This window comes from Populus nigra, chromosome 2, assembly GCF_951802175.1.
Source record: "Populus nigra chromosome 2, ddPopNigr1.1, whole genome shotgun sequence".
In the NCBI taxonomy this organism is placed as follows: Eukaryota; Viridiplantae; Streptophyta; class Magnoliopsida; order Malpighiales; family Salicaceae; genus Populus; species Populus nigra.
In genome coordinates, this window is record NC_084853.1 from 44,226,623 (window position 1) to 44,245,120 (window position 18,498).

The 18,498-nt window shown below is 33.3% G+C and overlaps 1 protein-coding gene across 1 annotated transcript; it reads left to right on the forward strand.

Annotated features, from left to right (window-relative positions):
* Positions 1-11,991: 11,991 nt before the first annotated feature.
* On the forward strand, positions 11,992-18,336 carry LOC133682649 (shaggy-related protein kinase theta). The gene is made up of 13 exons (XM_062106083.1): positions 11,992-12,369; positions 13,967-14,221; positions 14,340-14,432; positions 15,114-15,173; positions 15,280-15,555; positions 15,665-15,739; positions 16,194-16,250; positions 16,336-16,476; positions 16,971-17,021; positions 17,128-17,223; positions 17,311-17,394; positions 17,600-17,702; positions 17,789-18,336. Exons 1-13 carry the CDS (start codon positions 12,307-12,309, stop codon positions 17,854-17,856), a joined length of 1,422 nt encoding a protein of 473 aa, XP_061962067.1. The 5' UTR covers positions 11,992-12,306; the 3' UTR covers positions 17,857-18,336.
* The last annotated feature ends 162 nt before the right edge of the window (positions 18,337-18,498 follow it).

The window sequence follows — 18,498 nt, forward strand, 5'->3', positions numbered from 1 at the left end:
ATGATTTGATATGCAGAAATAGCGTTTTTGTAAAAAGTCATGTTTTATAATAGTGAATTATATAGAAATTGTTAAAATAAATTCCAAGGAAAATGAAAGGGAGAAAAAAAATGAAATAAAGAAAGAGACCACACGTAAGTTCATCGATGGTTCAATTACATTATTATCAATAATATCATTTAAAACATCTTGAAGAAACTTAATCAACATTTTTTGTTCTCAACTTTTCAATTTGAATTCAATGATAACAATAGATGTCATCAACGATGGATGATGGAACGAATAATAATACTTTTTATTCAAATACAAATGAGCAACTGCAATGTCATTACTCCCAAAAATGTGTATCAAATTATGTTAATTTTCTTTAACTTCTTAAAATTATATTATTTTATCAAAAAAAATTTTATAAAAAAACAGTGCTAACTAAAAAAAATCTTAGCTTCTTTTCCAATGGAACAACGTATGTTTACTCCTTTTTTTTTACTTCAAATCAATGCTCGAAACAAGAAATTGAAGACAGAGTGATAACTCAATATCTTTGAGTTCAATCAGACCCCAAGCTATAAATATATATGGATCTGGTGAGTTATCACATTCATCACTCTCAGGTTAAGCTGGGAGTTAAGTTCAAATACAAAAAAGTGAAAAGACTCTTACAATCCTACTAAAATTCATATTGGACCACGAGACTCTTATGAGTTAAAAATATTTTATTTTTTTGATATATAAAATATATTTTAAGCTGTTAGAAAAGATAATGACCTTTTAACCCTTCTCTTCACCAAAGGGTGAGAGGTATGGCGTATAAAGATATACTCTCTATTATATATTTATTTTTATAATTTCTTTAAAATATTATTGTATTTTTTTAAAAAATTATACTTACTTAAATATTAGAGAGTTCTTAAATTCATTTTAAAAAATATTTTATAGGTATAAGATATCAACCATCTTAATTAAAAAAATAATAAATCAAATTATTAAAACTAAAAAACTATCATGCTATTTAAAATATAATCCTTGCGCTGAGCCATTTGGAATTTCCTGAGATATCATTACCTTCCGTTTCAGACTTTCCCCTTTAACATGGACTTTCATTCAATTGGATGGATCCGATCGAGTTTAAGAAGAAGGATAAAATACTTTGATAAATTAAGAATTAGGATCCGAATAGTTTAGATCCGATTATCCAGAGGGTAGAGATCTTTTCCAATATTTACACTATTGGTTTTTAGTGGCCCTTTTGATATATAACGCAGGTCTAGCTAATTTTTTCCTTATTTTTATGTAGATAAAAAATTAATAAAAATATATACAAAAGGTGTAAATTTTAGTTTTTTTTAAAAAAAATATCAACAAAACTACAAGAAAAAAGTTTATCAAAATTAATTGTGGTTGACTCTTAAAAGCCAAAAACAAGGGACAAAGGGAGTAAGGGGGGAAATAACAATTAATATGAAAAAGAAAAAACCCATTAATTAAAACATTTCTGTACAGTAATTTTCTCAACCAATCCAGCAACTGAGAAAATTGCTAAATATAGCCGTACGTGTCTGTCGTGATTATATTATTTCTGTACTGCAAGGGCTGCACAGCATACACCAGTTACTGGTGTATACGGTGCAGTAATTTGCTCGTTCTTTCTATTTCATGCAGTCGAACGTGAGTAACAACATTAGGGCGTCCATGGAGGAGAGGAGCAGGGACGAGGAAATCAAAAGTCAAGGTAACGGAAGGGACATGGCCATGCAGCTGGTCCAACGCCTGTAAAGCACTGTGAACGCCTTTCTGGGTCTGTGGATCACGACGAGTCCAAAAAGTACCTCCTCCTAGGCAGATTCAACTCGTCCCCACCCATGATCACATGCCTGTGGGTTCCACGCCTCCCCCACCTTCATACCAAATCAACTGGAGTTGATGGTGGTTGTATTCATCATCCACAGCCCACTGCATTATTAGTCGTGCATGGGCCACATCCTGCCTTGGACTCTTCCGAGAGACAATTGAAGCAGCAGCGGCCACGATGTTTCATCCACCGCGAGAGAGAGTGTGGTCATTTTTGTTTACAAGTGTTAGTGTTTTTTTTTTTTGAAGAAAAACATCAAAATAAATTATTCTTTATTAATATTTTTTCAAAACATTTGAAAAAAAAAACTTTTAAAACAAAGTTTCAAGCACGATACCAGCCTCGTGCCCAGAGAATTCTTAAAGTTTTCAGTCGACACAGTAAAGTCTAAACAGTGTAGAAAAAGTCTTACAGCTCAGGGCCGGTCACCCTTGAAATTGCTATCACCACCACAAGCTGTTTTCAAACTTGTTAACTTGTATTACCAATAGCAATGGCGCCGCCCTTTTTGAGCTGTTCAATTATGAGATCAAAACATTAATTTGAAGTTGCCGTGTTGAATTGCCCGAATTGTTCCTATGTAGGATGCCAGCTTCATTGGTGCAAATCTAAGCAGTTGATTGGAGAAGTTAGACGTAAAAGGGACATTCCAAACACCTTTCATGATTAATTACGATCGAACTTAGTTCTCTGGGGACTCATTCTGTCTTGACCAAGCAAGAAGAAAACAAAATTAATGTTGATATAAGTTGAAAGGGAGAAACCTCCATTGACAAATAATGAAGGTTAATTACTAGTGAGCGGGGTTCTATCATTGCTCGAGATTTTGACCTTGTGTGTTTGCTGGAACAATGAACGAGCATGGAGGCTAATAAGTCCAGATTTAACGGAACCAAACTTTTCAATAAAACTAGCAATTTTGTTTGGACTCGGTCAAAAAGAAAGATCTATTTATTTTAGATTCAGTCCAGGAAAAAACCTGGTTTCTATTGGTTCCTATGGAAAGAGTTTTATTTCATGAAATTCTATTTTTATATATTTTTAGATGTTTAAAAATCCTTTAAAGACTCGCTATATTTTTATTAATATTAATATTATATAGAAGATAATGTAGAACTCACTGTATTTTCATTGTCAAAAATATTTTTTCTTCTAATATATATGTTAAAAATATTTCCATCCATATATAATGTTTGTAAATATACAAACTCAGCTATTAGCTGGGGTTGCTAGCACCAAGGTCAAGGGGCGTGTTCTCTAGCTGCGTGGCTCTAGCAGTATAGCTAGCTGGAGGCCATCAAATCCACGGTTGCATTGGCTAAAAATGGCTAGAGTGGTTTGCAAAGTCTAGCCGAATGGTCAATGGAAGTTCAAGAGTTTTGACATTTATGGCAGTTAAGGGGTGAACAAATAACAAGTAAATTGCAAGTTCTATATATGAACTTGCAAGTTTGATAATCAAATTTTAGTTAACCAGGTGCCCATGCCAGTGCCAGGTATATTTTCTTTACATTAATTAAAAAAATATTTAATATATCTAAAATTGCATTCCTCTCTTTGAGCAATTCTCACTATAAGTTTCATATTTATAAAAAAGAAGAGAGCATAGCTCAAGTGTATCTAATAATTTGTCCATAATCAATTCAATCTCAAACAGACTATAAACATGGTGTGATTTATTTTCGAGTACTTATTTATCATTTTAATTCTTCACTGTAATTGAATTTAATTAATAAAAAAATTGAATTTACATATTTTTTAAAAATAAAATAAAATTCAATTTATTTTATTTTTGATGTTATTTTCATTATCTTCATCTTATTTCTTTAAAGACACTCAAAAAAATAAATTGATAAATAAGTATTTTAAGAAAGTTAATTTTAACATTAAATTTTTTTATTTTCACATAGTGATTAATTTTTGTACTATTTTTATAAATTAATTTTTATTTAGAATTCAAATCTTGATACTTAAAATAACACACGGGCTAGAAAGTAAATAATTAAGGTGATTAATGAAAATTTAAGCGTAACTGGCTAATTAATTCAGTGGGTAAACATGGTACTGTATGGCAACCAGTAAAGGTTCACGTGGTTTCTTCATAAATTAAATACAAGCTGTGCATGCCAGGAATCCCAATAATTAATCTGATATGTGAACGTGAGGTTTCCTCATATATATTCAAGATTGTACGCCAAGCTCCCTCGATCTCTCCAAGCAGAAAAAGAAAATGCATGAACCACAAATTACAAGCGCAGCGCCCTCCACATGAAGAGCCTTTACTAGCTAAGATAACTCCCTGTCGAGTAATCAGTGACACATATGGAGAACTAGTATAAGGTCCTTGACCTTGATGAAACTATTCAAACATAATTTATTGCCTTGAAAGCAACGAAGATGATGCATGCAAGAAAACCCTTTGAGCTTTGAGAGAGAGAGAGAGAGAGAGAGAGACGGTATAGGAATATATAGAACTGGGTGCAATTAATGTGTAGGACCATGGATAAGTTAATATAATCTATCGGCCGAGTATAAAGTGTAAGCCCACTGAAAAATGAACATAGTACACAGAATATAATATCCTGGCTCAGCTGTCTATTGTTTTCTTCATTAAAAAATAAGCAGAAAGCTCAATGAGAGTCAAATAAATTGCATGGAAACAAAAGAATTGACATTGTGTGATGTTACATGGAGAGATTCCTTAATTTGTAATCTGGTTCGTGTGAAAGAGGGCGCAAAAAGTCTATATTTTAACATGCATTAACTTTCTTCACTCGGGACGATGATAGCTAGATGGTGGACCATTGAATTCTGGAACAAGAATCGTGCCCAGGAAGACGAGGTGTAGGTGTGGGAAAAGGAAATCTTCAAGAAAAAAAAATACCGTGCTTTTATATGTCGAGAATTCGTCCATATATGTTTTTTAAATCGAAATTCACAAGATATTTGCTATGGAAAAGGAAATCAGATTTGATCAGTTTAATTACTTTAACTATCTAGAAAAAATCAGATCAGATCAGTCTGATATGATTTTAATAGTATCTGATTTTAACAGATCAGATCAGAGGCTATAAACTGCGAGTAGTTCTCCTGGAGTGTTAATTCTAACTTCATCTTCAATGTTCCCACCATGCCTCCTTGAGGATATGGCTATATTTAATGTGTTGATAAATTGAATGATGTGTTTGTAGGATCGATTAGAGAAAAAAACCACCTAAGAAATTAATAATTACCGGAGAGATAGAGAATTGAAAAATTATGACGAACTACAAATTTTATACCCAAGGGTAAAATCTGACCGCTTCTGTGGAATTGGTGCAGACTTGTAGCCTGGCAGAAAGGGCCCAAAGTGTTGGCAGGAAGGCACAAGCTTATTGGGCCTGGAAGCACCCACCATACAGGACCCATCTTCAAAAGATCTACGTTCGTATAAGAACAAAGCTGGGAAAAAAAAAAAAAAACGGGGAAAGAAATTTCCTTTAGACATCGGAGGTCACAGGCATGAACCATGGCCAGTAACCCAGTTCAGCTTCTTAAATACTTTCGTATTTGAGTGGGAATTGTCTCCCAGAACCTTTTTTTTTTTTTTACTGTTCTGAACCTGTCGTGATCAAGATCTAGTACCAATGATTTGAGTAGACATGCATACGACTATAAACTATTTGCCAAAAACTGAAATCATCATAATTCATGGCCACGGTATCCTGCTTGAAAGATTGCATTGCAAGTAGAGATGACAGTACATGTGAGCGGTGGGCTCTGATCGCACTCCGCTCACCCCTTCACTTGACTAGGGCAAAAAGAGCCCTTATCTTCTGTTCCATCGTACTATATGATTCACGTGCATGCTGTCCATGAAAACTGAAGCATTAGATCCTCTCGTGTGTGCTTGGGAGTGTGAGTATAGATGTTTTTTAAAATATTTTTTATATTAATATGTTAAAATAATTTAAAAATATATATGAGATTTTTAATTTTGAGTTTTTTGAGTTTTTTTTATATAAATTTTATCAATTAATATTAGATTTATTTTTTTATTTGGATTTATCCAATAAATAAGATCATATTAAAACACTCCTACATTCCTACATGATTTAATTTAAAATTTAGGTTAAATAAATAATCAAGAGTTTGAATAGTTACCAATAAATTTATAACAATTTAGATATTATTTTTTTATATTTAATTTTTTTTATACAAGCAGCAAGAGAATGGTCAATAAACTATTATATATATATATATATATATATAGACAAACACAATTAGATGTTTCTTGGTGTTCTTTTATCTAAAAGTTGAGGATTTCCATTTCAGTGACTTCTTGGGCTCTTATAATGGATACCCCGGTTTTGCTAAGGATCTGACAATCTGGATCATGCCTATCCGCGTAGACGTTGATTTCCTGTGCGTGGATCTGACGGCCCAGTCAAGTCCCAATGGCCTCATTGGAAGAGAGAGAGAGAGAGCAGTTCAGGTGATCTTCTGTAAAGGTAAAGGCATCGTCCGCCATTAACAAACTCATGTAATAATTTAATATTGTAAAGCAACAAATGCTTGTGTGATTGGCGTTATTATCAAGAACTTCTTCTATGATGATGGTTTGCACGAACTGTTGTTTAAGTTCTCATTGAATATTAGTGCAGGTTTCCATTGGTGCTCTGACAGCTTGGAAGATAAAATAAAAATAATGGTGGTTAATCTATCTCGAACTGGACTGATTGCTGGTCCAAGGTTCCAGGGATATGATAACTCGTGCTCTCCACTCCGTGCTGTCTCCTCAACTGGTTATCAAAAACAATTGCAAGCGACGATGATTTTCTGTTTGCACGAACTCATCTTTTCCTTGACGTTCCTTTGATTCGGCTTCCTCAGTGCCGTGCTGGTTTGATGATATCGAGGGATGGTCTAGAGACACCGTTTATTGCATGCATTCTGGGAATCAAACTAAACGAAATTTACATTCAACCATTTTTTATTTATTAAAAATCATGTTCTACCAGGTTAAAATCAACTCGGTGCTGACAACAACTTGATAGCTTGCAATTTTATTTTATTTTTTGCGAGCATTGTAGTTAAAGAAATTATAAGATGTAATTTTATTCTAAACAGCTTTAGAGTATGTTTGACAGTGTTGTTGCGGGTGCTTTTCAAATAACTTTTCATACCAAAATACATGTCAATGATTTTTTTTATTTTTTAAAAATTATTTTTAACATCAGCACGTCAAAACGATCCAAAACATACAAATCATATTAAATTTTAGTAAAAAAAAATAAAAATTCAAATATTTTAGAAACACAGCCGCAGCCGCGTTCCCAAACATAGCCTTAGTTTTCTTAAGCAATTGCGAGAGAGAGATGTACTTCTATTAAGACATTTTTCATATAAATTGACTAGTAAAAAAGGGTATAATTAATGAAAGAAACCATTGTATAATAAAATCATTGTTAATTGAGAAGGCCATTTTGACATTTAATTGTTAGAAGCAGAGATTTTTTTTTTTAAGATCAAACCATTGGATACTTTAAAAAAAAAGAGAGAAAACAAAGTATTGTTTTTATTCCTATTAATTCCACTCCACAATTATCTTTGGTGTAATCATGCAAGAGATTTGCAAAATGATGATAATATTGAGTTGCCTTTAGAGTCATTTGTTGAAAATCATAGGCCAACTAATGATCATGATAATGGCATCATTCCTTAACAAGTTATTCCAGAAGCTTCAAATGTGCTATAGCTGAGAAGGTTCAATAGACCTCGCTAATTTTTCATAAGATATTTTTTTCATGAGTATGTGCTGGTTACTACTTGAGAACAACCAGAATGCTTTGATGAAACTATATTACATGAAAAGAAAAGTAAGTGGTTGAAAGCCATGCATGAAAATATGAAATCCTTGCATAAAAACCACACTTTAAATTAGTAAAGCTTCCTAAAAACAAGAGAGTACTCCATAAAAAATGAGTGTTCGGAATGAAAATTGCTTGCAACCAAGGTACAAGGCAATATTGGTTGTGAAAGGTTTCGGTCAAAAGAAGGGTATTGATTTTAAAAAAATCTATTCACTAGTGGTTAAGATGTTTTCAATCTGAGTTGTGCTTGATATAACTGCTAATTTGAATCTTGAAGTTGAACACTTGATGTGAAATTTATCTTCCTTCACAGCGACCTAGATGAGGTAATATATATGGAGTATCCTGAGGGATTCAAAGCATAAGGCAAAAATAACTAGTTTGCAAGCTGAAAAAAAAACTTTATATGAGTTAAAGAAAGCTCCAATGAAGTGGTACAAGAATTTTGATTCTTCCATGGCAAAACATGGTTATAACAGGACCAATTATGATCATTGTGTGTTTATGAAAAGATTTTCAGATGGAAACTTTAATATTCTCTTATTGTATATGGATGATATGATGATTATTAGCCATGATGTAAAAAAGATCTAGAGTTTAAAGGGATAATTAAGCACGTTTTTTGCAATAAAAGACTTAGGACAAACAAAATATATTATTGGCATGAAGATTAATCATTATAAAAATAACAAGAAACTTTATCTATCTTAAAATAGACATGTTCAAAAGGTACTTGTGAGACTCAACACAAGCAAGTCCAAACTTATTTATTCTCCACTTGAAAGCCACTTTAAGTTAAGCTTTAAGTAATGTCCTTCAAGTGATAACTAGAGAAATAAGATGAAAAAGTTTCTCATGAATCCATAATTAGTAGTTTGATGCATGTCATAGTTTGCACAAGGCCAAATATAGCTCATGTAGTTGGTATGGTTAGTGAATCCTCTCTGATCTTGGTAAAAAACACTAGTCATTAGTGAAATAGACAATCAAACATCTCAAAGGTACTTCTAATTTTAGTTTATGTTTTTGTAATGGTAAACTTACATTAGATGGATACACATATATAAATATGGATAGTGATGTTGAATTTAGAAAGTCCACATCAAGATACTTAATGACCTATAAAGGGGGGAGCGGTATAACAATCAAAGCTATAAAATTGTGTTGCATTATCCACTACAGATGCTGGGAACATTGTTCTTACTGAAAGGGGTAAATAGTTTTTTTGGTTTAAGAAGTTCTTTAATGAACTTGGCCTAAATCAAGAGAATTTTGTGTTGCATTATAACAGTCGAAGTGCAATTCATCTCAGTAAGCATGCTATTGTTCACTTTCTATCAAAGTACATTAAGGTTGAATACCAATAAATTTAACATGCTATAATGATGGATATTTTTATTGATAAGAATAAGTTGTTCTTAATGATATACATGTTATGAAACTTAGTTATATTCAGGGAATAATACTTGCAAACTCATTATTTGTTGATAATACAGGTTTTAAGATGGATTATGGTCTTGTGATTTTTCTCGCATTGAATTTTCTATGTAAAACTCTTGGCGTTGAATTGTGTGATTAATGACAATATTTTTGTTGATTGATTGATCTCATTTTTAATTGCATGGAGAGGGAAGAAAACTTGGACTTGTGAATTGTGTATATGGTTAGATTGGTGACCAGGTTTTGAACACAGTTGAAAGTGAAGTTCTTAAACAAAAAATTATTGGTTTTTGCTTGTTTAATTAGACAGTGAAAGGTTTGATTTTGTGCAGGTCGACCTGGTAAATAAGCACTCATCTAGATCATCCCCATTGTAATTTAATTAAACTCCAGCTCCATAAAGCCTGTCACTTTTAACCCATTAATTAGAAGTCCAGATGACTTAATTTCTCTTCCTTGCCAATTCACCTAAAAATGAATTGCCTTCGTGAGTATATTTATCTCATTTTTCTATTTTATACGGGGGATTAATTTATATACTCATTGCATCCCTAAAAATATATAAATTGAGAAAGAATTGTTTATATTAGTTAAATATTAAAAATTTAAAATAAAAGGTTACTATTTTCCAATAAGTTTGCAGATATTTAATCTTAACTTTTCCTTTAAATTTATATATTTTTAATCTTTTTTGTTATCTTAGAGGTTATTTTTCTTACTAGAAACAAATAATTTTTATTTTTTACAAAAACATCATGCAGATAAAGTTTATTTATATAAAATATAAAAAACCAAAAATAAACTAGAATAATCAGTTTGAAATATTATATACATACAAAATAATCAAAAGATGGGGGAATTAATTTAAATGTAAATATAAAAAATGAATGTAAAGTCAAAATTACATAAAAAAGATAATGATTAAAATTAAAAAAAAGACCAACATGGCTAGTTTTTATTGGCCATGACCACTCATTTTAAAAAATATACAATTACTTATAAAAACAGATGATGCGTCGTATAATTATTTTGAAGAGATAATTTAAGAAATAAGTTGATGTTTTTTTATTTTAAAAATTATTTTCAATTATTTATATCTAAAAACATACAATTAAAACCTTTAAAAAGAAAACAATCAAGTCAGATAAAGAGAACTGCTATCACTCTCGATCTGTATTTTTTTCCGACCAAATGAAGTGCGGGAAATATTCCCCTATAATGATAATGAAGCGGAGGCGCAATCATACGAATGGTTAACGTGGCTTGCATGCATTACACAGCACAATGATTATGTCTCCATTACTACCATTTTACGGGACACCATTGAAGAAGAAGAAGATCAGGCTTCCTGTTTTACTATCTCTCTTATTATTACGTCGAGATTGTTTCACAAAATCCAATGGTTTCTCCTCCTCCTCCTCCTCCTCCTCCTTTGCAGGGGCAGCGGCTTGAAAGATGGAGCGGCATTCCACAGCTTTGTAATAGTCGCCTCCCGAAATAATAAGTAAGCAGCCCATGGGATTTGACCTTTTTCATTTCAAATACCGTGTTGCTTTTTAAGTTACATTGATTGTTTTTTAAGATATTTTTATCTTTTAAATTTAAAAACACTGAACAACACCAAAAAAAAAAAACACAAAAACCTCCAAGGAGAAGGAGAAGGAGAAGAGGTAGGTGGTGTCTGGTCAGCATTGAATAACAACTGCATCGCCGGAATAAAATCAATTAAATACTGCGTTTTAATTAGTTAACATCTGCTGAACTTTTCAAATTATTCGTGTTTGAACCTTCAAGATTTGGCTGCCTTTTCCTTTTCATTCAACGAAAGATTCATGGAGCCACCTTGAATCCCTCAAAATTTTATCACATGGAATGCTTGATCCAACCCGGTCAAACAATTGAAAACATTTATTAGGTTTGATAGCGTGAAGTCTTGTTTCTTTAAAATAATTTTTATTTTAAAATATATTAAAATATTACTTTTAATATTAGCAAATCAAAATGATCTAAAAACATTAAAAATATATTTATTTAAAGTAAAAATAAAAAAAATTTAAATTTTTTTAAAAATGTTTTCAAAACATAATATCAAATACAGTCACACCCACACTAATTCTAATTTTATAAATTAATCGTGGCAAAATTAATTTTATAAATGATACAGTCATGAAAACAAAAAATTATTTATTCAATGATAATAAATGATCTTTCGAAAGCATAAATTGTTCCATCATCTCTAAAAGATAGAATGAAAGTTCATGAACTGGAGACTCAGGATTCATGTAACCTACAATTGTAAACAATCTCTCCCTCTATTTTAAAATTATTTTTAATAGTATTTCTGATCTGAAAAAATATTAAATGAATAAATTTTAAATATTTTTTAATGATTTTGATGAATTGATGTAAAAAATAAAATAAAATAAAAAAATTATTTTAAAAAAATACCGTATACTATAATTACACCCCTTTATGATTCGAAGTTAAACCGGCAAAAATCGAAAGCCTTCAAGAACCCTAATTAATTATATAATTAGAGCTTTTTGTCTAGGAGCCTCTCCTACTGAGAATCCAACCCGCCAAAAAGAACCATCAAAGACCGGTCAAACCTCCCCGAATATCCCGCTCCACATAGATATGTATCCTAAAATCCCTACCCTGCAATTACCCAATAAAATCCAGGGCAATTTAGTAACACCGTCACACCAACCTCTTACTTTTACAAAGAGCCTCAAGCAAGACCGTCCGATTTTTCTTAAATAATGACCGATCAAGGGTTAAAAATCCACGTTTGACTGTCGTACAGGAAATGATTGGTCCTTTAGGGCGATTGGATTTGACCAATGAAGTATCAAAAAACAGACACATGGTGGCTTCACAAAAATTATCCCTGGAGAGAGAAAGTTAAGGCTTCCACAGAGAAAATCTTGAAAGAAACAGAGAGATTTTGTTGCTGTTGTTGTTGTTCTGTGTTTCTCTCTTTTGGGTGTCCCTTCCTTTTCTCTCACAAATTTCTCCCTCTCTCCCTTTGTTGGAGGAGAGAAGGTTGAGTTTGTGTCTTCTGCTTCTTCTTCTTCTTGATTTTCTTTTTGGAATATTTTTGGATCTTTTTAAAGAGGAAATTTAGGGTTTGGTTTGTTTGTTGGTGAAGAGAGAAAGGAAACCATGAATGTGATGCGTAGATTAAAGAGCATTGCTTCCGGTCGAACTTCTATATCATCTGATCCTGTAAGTTTGCTTGTATTTTTTTTTTTTAAAATAAATTCTTGCTTTGCTTGCTTGCGGAGAAAATGAGGTAAGAAAATGGAAATAGGAGCTTTAATTTTTTTACTCGTGCCGTTTTGGATTTTTAGTTGATTGTGTCAAGAAAGTCTCTTCTTTGCTTCATGTCTTACTGTGGATGATAGGTTTTTTTGGCTGTGGAGCTTAATTTGATTCTGGGACTATGTGTTTCTCTTGTTCTTTGATTTCTTTTGCTACATGTTTTTGGACTTGAGATAGGCATTTTGTGGAACTTGACCTGTTTTTATTGAGTTTTTGATCTAATCCAGATCCTGGGTCAAGATTTTTTTTTTGAAATTTCAAAATTTCAAGGCCTTTTTTCCCCTTGATAGGAGGCATTGATTCTAATTTGCACTTATTTTGTTTTCATTATAAAATGAGATGATATTTAGGAGTTGGGATTATGCTTTCTTGCTTTCATTGTGGTTTTGGCTTGTGGGGCCATATAGCTTTTCCTATTTTTGTTGCTTGTTCATTTAATCCTTTTAAGGAGGTTTGATTGGTTGGCTGATCGATGTCGGTTAACATAATGTTGTAGCTCAGATGTAACGTCGGATTCTATTATTAATTTAGGATGATTCTATTATTGTGAGTACTATTTTGAATGTGTAACAATTTTTCTCGTATTTTCTAACAAATGTTATAGGATCTAATTAATGTTATTTATTTATATGGATATCAATGGTGAAGGTGTAGTTTAGTGGTTGGTTTTCCTGTAGTGCATTGCTGTTGCGGTTGGTGGTATGTCATGTTGCACTCATTGGTTCTTTCCTGAAAATTGTTCATACGTATCTTTACCTGCCTCTTCCTTTTTTAAATAAAGGTGAAGACGAGATGGAGCACTAGAAGAAAGTTATTCACATAAGTTCCCGTGTCCTTTTAGGATGTTAACAATGAAATCTTATGATAGATTTGCACTTAAGGATTCACTGCCTAAATAGAATCCTGGTTGATATTAAGAATCATTGTATTTCTATATGCTCACTCAAACAAGCATTAATTATTATTATTTCTATATGCGCAACATCAAGTTAAATCCTTGAATTATGAGTTTTTGGATATGTCATTTCTGCCTGCAGTTGTCTAATTATTTCGGTTCTTCCTAGAGAGGAAGTTTGAATAATAATATTGGATATTTGTTTTATAATCAAGTTGCCATATTGGCCTGCCTGCAGTTGTCTAATTATTTTGGTTCTGCCTAGAGGGAAGTTTGAGTAGTCATATTTGATATATGTATAAATAATCAAGTTGCCATATTGGCCCGCAGCTTATGAACTTGTTAACAGCCTAGGTATTTGTTTTATTTATATAATTTCTTGGATTGTGTTTTGATTTTTGAAGCCATTGTGTTTTGTACCAAATTCATTTATTGTACTAAAAATTTGATCGCCTTAAAGGAATATGAGATGGCTATGCAATAATGCTAGAATAATAATGCGAGATAGAATGGGATAAATGGTGCAATTATACTTGAAAATGGAGAAGAAATGTAACTATGCAATTTATCTAATTTCTTGTGGAAAATGTGTTGTTTTTCATGTAGGGTGGGGATGCTGTAACAAAGAGGGCTAAGGTTGATCAAGAAATGGAACAAAAGATTGACGGGGAATCATATTTAGTTGGAAGGAGTGTTACTGAACAGGAGCAGCATATGGCTTCTACATCACAGGAAAATGCTGCCAGTGCATCCAATGTTACTTCAGTGACAAGAACAGAAAAACCAGGCTATGATCAACTTCCAAAAGAGATGCATGAAATGAAGATCAGAGATGACAAAAACACTAATCATGATGAAAAGGTAAATTTTCATCCGTACCTAACTCCCATTCCACCTTAAAGACCAAACGCAATTGGGGATGGGCTGTGTCATAGTTTCCTTGGATGTTCTATTAATCATGGAATTTCTGATTATGTAGGATATGGAAGCTGCCATTGTGAGTGGCAATGGGACAGAAACTGGTCAGATTATTGCAACCACAGTAGGTGGTCGGAATGGACAACCAAAGCAGGTTATCTGATTACCCGGGTTGAATGCTTTTGCATTTTATGGGTTGTTTAATCTCATTTTTCTTCATGTAGGCCCCGTTTGGTCCAACTGCACTTTTGATTTTGCATTTTAGGGGTTGTTTGAACTCATTGGTCTTCATGTAGGCCCTGTTTGGTATCACGGTCCAAATGCCCTTTTGATTTTTTTTAGCTTCGAATTATTATTTTTTGGGTGTTTTTGGATTGTTTTGATGTGCTGAAGTCAAAAATGAATTTAAAAAAAATGAAAAAACATTATTTTGATGCATTTCCAAGCAAAAATCAATTTGAAAAACAATCTCTACCACTCTCCTGAACGGGCCTGTAGTATTGAGAGAGCATTATGAATTTGTTTATTATGGAACTTCACTTTCCGTGCTGTTATTATAAGAGTAGGTTTATTTTCCTGCCCAGGAGAATAACACATTATAGATTTCAACTTGCTTGTGGAGATGCATTGCTTAGCCACCATTTCTTTCCACCCAACTCTCAAGTCTGACAATGCCACACCATGGAAACCTTCAAGATTGAATGTTATTGATCCTCCGCTTTTCTTTTTGTCATACTTAACTGTTTTAGATTCTCAAGGCTACATGTTCTTTTTATACACCATATGAGTTAGTTATAGACCATGCTGCTAAATATATTTTACTTCCTTTTCCCAGATAATCTCATATATGGCAGAGCGTGTGGTTGGCACAGGTTCATTTGGTGTTGTTTATCAGGTATGTGGAATTAGCCAGCATGTTGCTTGCAATTGCACTAGCTTTTAGCAAGTATACAGTTAGTAATATTATGTTCTGTTATTTTACATATTATCTTGTTCTGCAGGCAAAATGCCTTGAAACTGGTGAAGCAGTCGCGATAAAGAAGGTATTGCAGGATAAGAGATACAAGAACAGAGAACTTCAAATCATGCGTCTCCTTGACCATCCGAACGTCGTTCAGCTGAAACATTGTTTCTATTCAACTACTGAAAAAGATGAACTATATCTTAACCTTGTTCTTGAGTATATATCTGAGACTGTGCATCGAGTTTCAAGGCACTTTAACAGGATGAACCAACAACACACACCCATTTTATATGTTCAACTGTATACTTACCAGGTAAACTTTGTAAATATCCCTATTTTTGTGTATATTCTGGATTTTTGTCTAGCAAGCTATGGTAAACTATTTCCATGAGTTTAAATTATTCTACTTAATGGCCTTGTAGATTTGTCGTGCACTAAATTACTTGCACCATGTTGTTGGGGTGTGCCATCGTGACATCAAGCCACAGAATTTACTGGTCAGTTTTCTTTCTGCCATAACCCCCATCATTTTGGCATTGACATGAAAAAATGGTTGAAGTCTTTTGATCCACAGGTTTGCTTATGTGAATTTCACCCATCTAGTTTAATTTCCTTACGTGAATTTTGCGTTGAAGATTACCGAACCTGATGAATTCCTTGTATTACTAGCATTGCAATTTGACAAACTGGACAGCTTGCTGCCATAGTCCAGGACATGTTTTTTTTGGCTTTTCTGCTATTTGTCTTGAAATATTTTATTTAGAGAGCAAAGCCTTGAAAGCAACTGCTCATCACCTCAATTTCATGCCCTCTGACAGTGATTTGTGCAATATATATTATGGAAGGTTTTGCAAGATTTATAGCAGCAATATGTTGCTTTCTTGATGCATGTTTTGTTGTTTATATTTGTGGTTAAGGGATAACTTCATGAGGTTATGTTGTATTCTGCAGGTTAATCCCCATACTCATCAGCTAAAAATATGTGATTTTGGTAGTGCAAAGATGCTGGTATGTTATTTTTCTATCTGTAGTGGATGTTAGAAGCATGCTAGTGATGTGCTGAAACCACTGACATTATCTTTTTTATCTTCAGGTTCCAGGCGAAACCAACATATCTTATATTTGCTCTCGGTATTATAGGGCACCAGAACTTATATTTGGGGCTACAGAGTACACAACTGCAATTGATATCTGGTCCGTTGGTTGTGTCTTGGCCGAACTTCTTCTTGGACATGTGGGTCAATATGGCTTTTTCGATCCTCTCTATACCACTATCAGCCTCCTATTATAGATTTGACTAAAAATTATAGCATATTCTGAAGAATAATTTTGAATAGCTTTCTGTTAATGTTAGAAATTTCCACACCTCCTCTCCTAAGCAGTCTGTTGTGCATGTGTTTAGGACACTGTTCCAGAGCACTCACTGACACCTGCGCGCACACATATATATATATACACATATAATTTTCTTTCATGGAGCTTGCTGAATGGTTTTTGATTTCATTTCTGTAATTTCACTTTTCTTACTGGATATGGAAATGCAGAGAGTTCACTAATCATGTATTGTTTGTCTGCCATTGTTTACTGTTTGCTTGTTGATTACCTGAGTCAATGCAGTGGCTGTTTGATTATTTGTGTTTTGATTCTATGAGTTTTTTTTTAAAATTTTCCTTTAAACTAATGTATAGATGATGATTTCTGATGTTTATTCACTGTTGCATTTTGCAGCCACTTTTTCCTGGGGAAAGTGGTGTTGATCAGCTGGTGGAAATTATTAAGGTATGCTATCCTATCTTCTAGCCCTCTTCTTGTTTTTTTTTATCACTTCTCCATATGTTTGGTCAATTTCTGAAGTATTTCCCCCCATTTGGTGATCATAAATTAGGTCCTGGGCACACCTACCCGAGAAGAAATTAAATGCATGAATCCCAATTACACCGAGTTCAAGTTCCCTCAGATCAAGACTCACCCATGGTACAAGGTCTGTTAACAATTTTATCAGGAGGATCTTTGCTTTGTGAAATTGTGTTTTATATCGGTGGTTAACATATTGATTCTCAAATTCCAGATATTTCACAAGCGAATGCCCCCTGAAGCAGTGGATCTCGTATCAAGGCTGCTTCAGTATTCACCAAATCTGCGGTGCACAGCTGTAAGCACTTGTACTGCTCTAGATAAATGATATCAGTTTCCAAAATCATCAAAACGTAATCTTTTCTATTTAATGCTTGTTTAGTTTGAATAGCTTTTTTCCCTTCTTGAATTGCATATTACACCCTGCAGCATTTTTTATAAAGCTTTTAATTTGTTATTGGTGAGAAGTATAGTAACTTTCCTTTTTCTTTACTGGCTGTTAGTTGGAGGCATGTGCTCACCCCTTCTTTGATGATTTGAGAGACGCAAATGCATGCTTACCTAATGGGCGTGCACTACCTCCTTTATTCAATTTTACTGCCCAAGGTAAGATAATATAGTATTTTTGTTTCCCATATTTTTCTATAGATTCCCTTTGCATTTCTCATGCCAGATGCCAAATGTCCTTTCAGAGTTGGCTGGGGCATCTGCTGAACTGCGTCAACGTCTCATTCCAGAGCATGCAAGAAAAGAAAATTGACGATGGCTAGGTGGTCAGATTTGTAGCCAAATCAATGCTACAGAATTTTTGAATGCTTTGTCACCCATGCAAGCACGCTGCCTGCTTAAATAGTTCACAGACCAAATCAATTTCTCAACGTTCACCTCATTAGTTATTACAAAGGGGAGTCTTAGACAGTAAAGGCTGGTGGGTAGGCTTTGCAAAGATTTTGGATGGAGCTTTAAGACAGAATTATCTGATGGAGCAGGATCGCTTGGCAACAGGGTTCCAACATTTTATCTATTTAGGATGTGGTTTGTAGTATGCATCATTGCTTGAAAGTTGAGTTGTGATTACCCTTCTTGTTCCAATGTATAGTTTGCTGGTATTCATTGAGAAATTAACTGAATGGATGATTTAGATGAATTATGATTTTCTCAGTGTATAATTCTCTTCCTGCTTACCTTCTGTTTTACAAAGAAATTGAAGTATATTAGAATTTCATGGCTTCTTTGACAACGTTTGTCTTTAATTTTGGTCTTCCTCGGGTTTATTTCTCAAGCAATGGTTTATGTTTGCATTGGGCTGAAATGTAGGCCTGTCCTCTGTGATAGCTGTACGATCCATATCCCAGAAGCCTGGACAGATATTCTCAACCAAACCCTTCAACTCCATGCTGTT

Bases quoted from the DNA above. Each gene is read 5' to 3' on its own strand.
- LOC133682649 (XM_062106083.1), top strand. From the start codon at position 12,307: ATGAATGTGATGCGTAGATTAAAGAGCATTGCTTCCGGTCGAACTTCT. The intron at 15,556-15,664 runs GTAAACTTTGTA...ATGGCCTTGTAG, and splicing joins TTCAACTGTATACTTACCAG to ATTTGTCGTGCACTAAATTA. The intron at 15,740-16,193 runs GTCAGTTTTCTT...TGTATTCTGCAG, and splicing joins TCAAGCCACAGAATTTACTG to GTTAATCCCCATACTCATCA.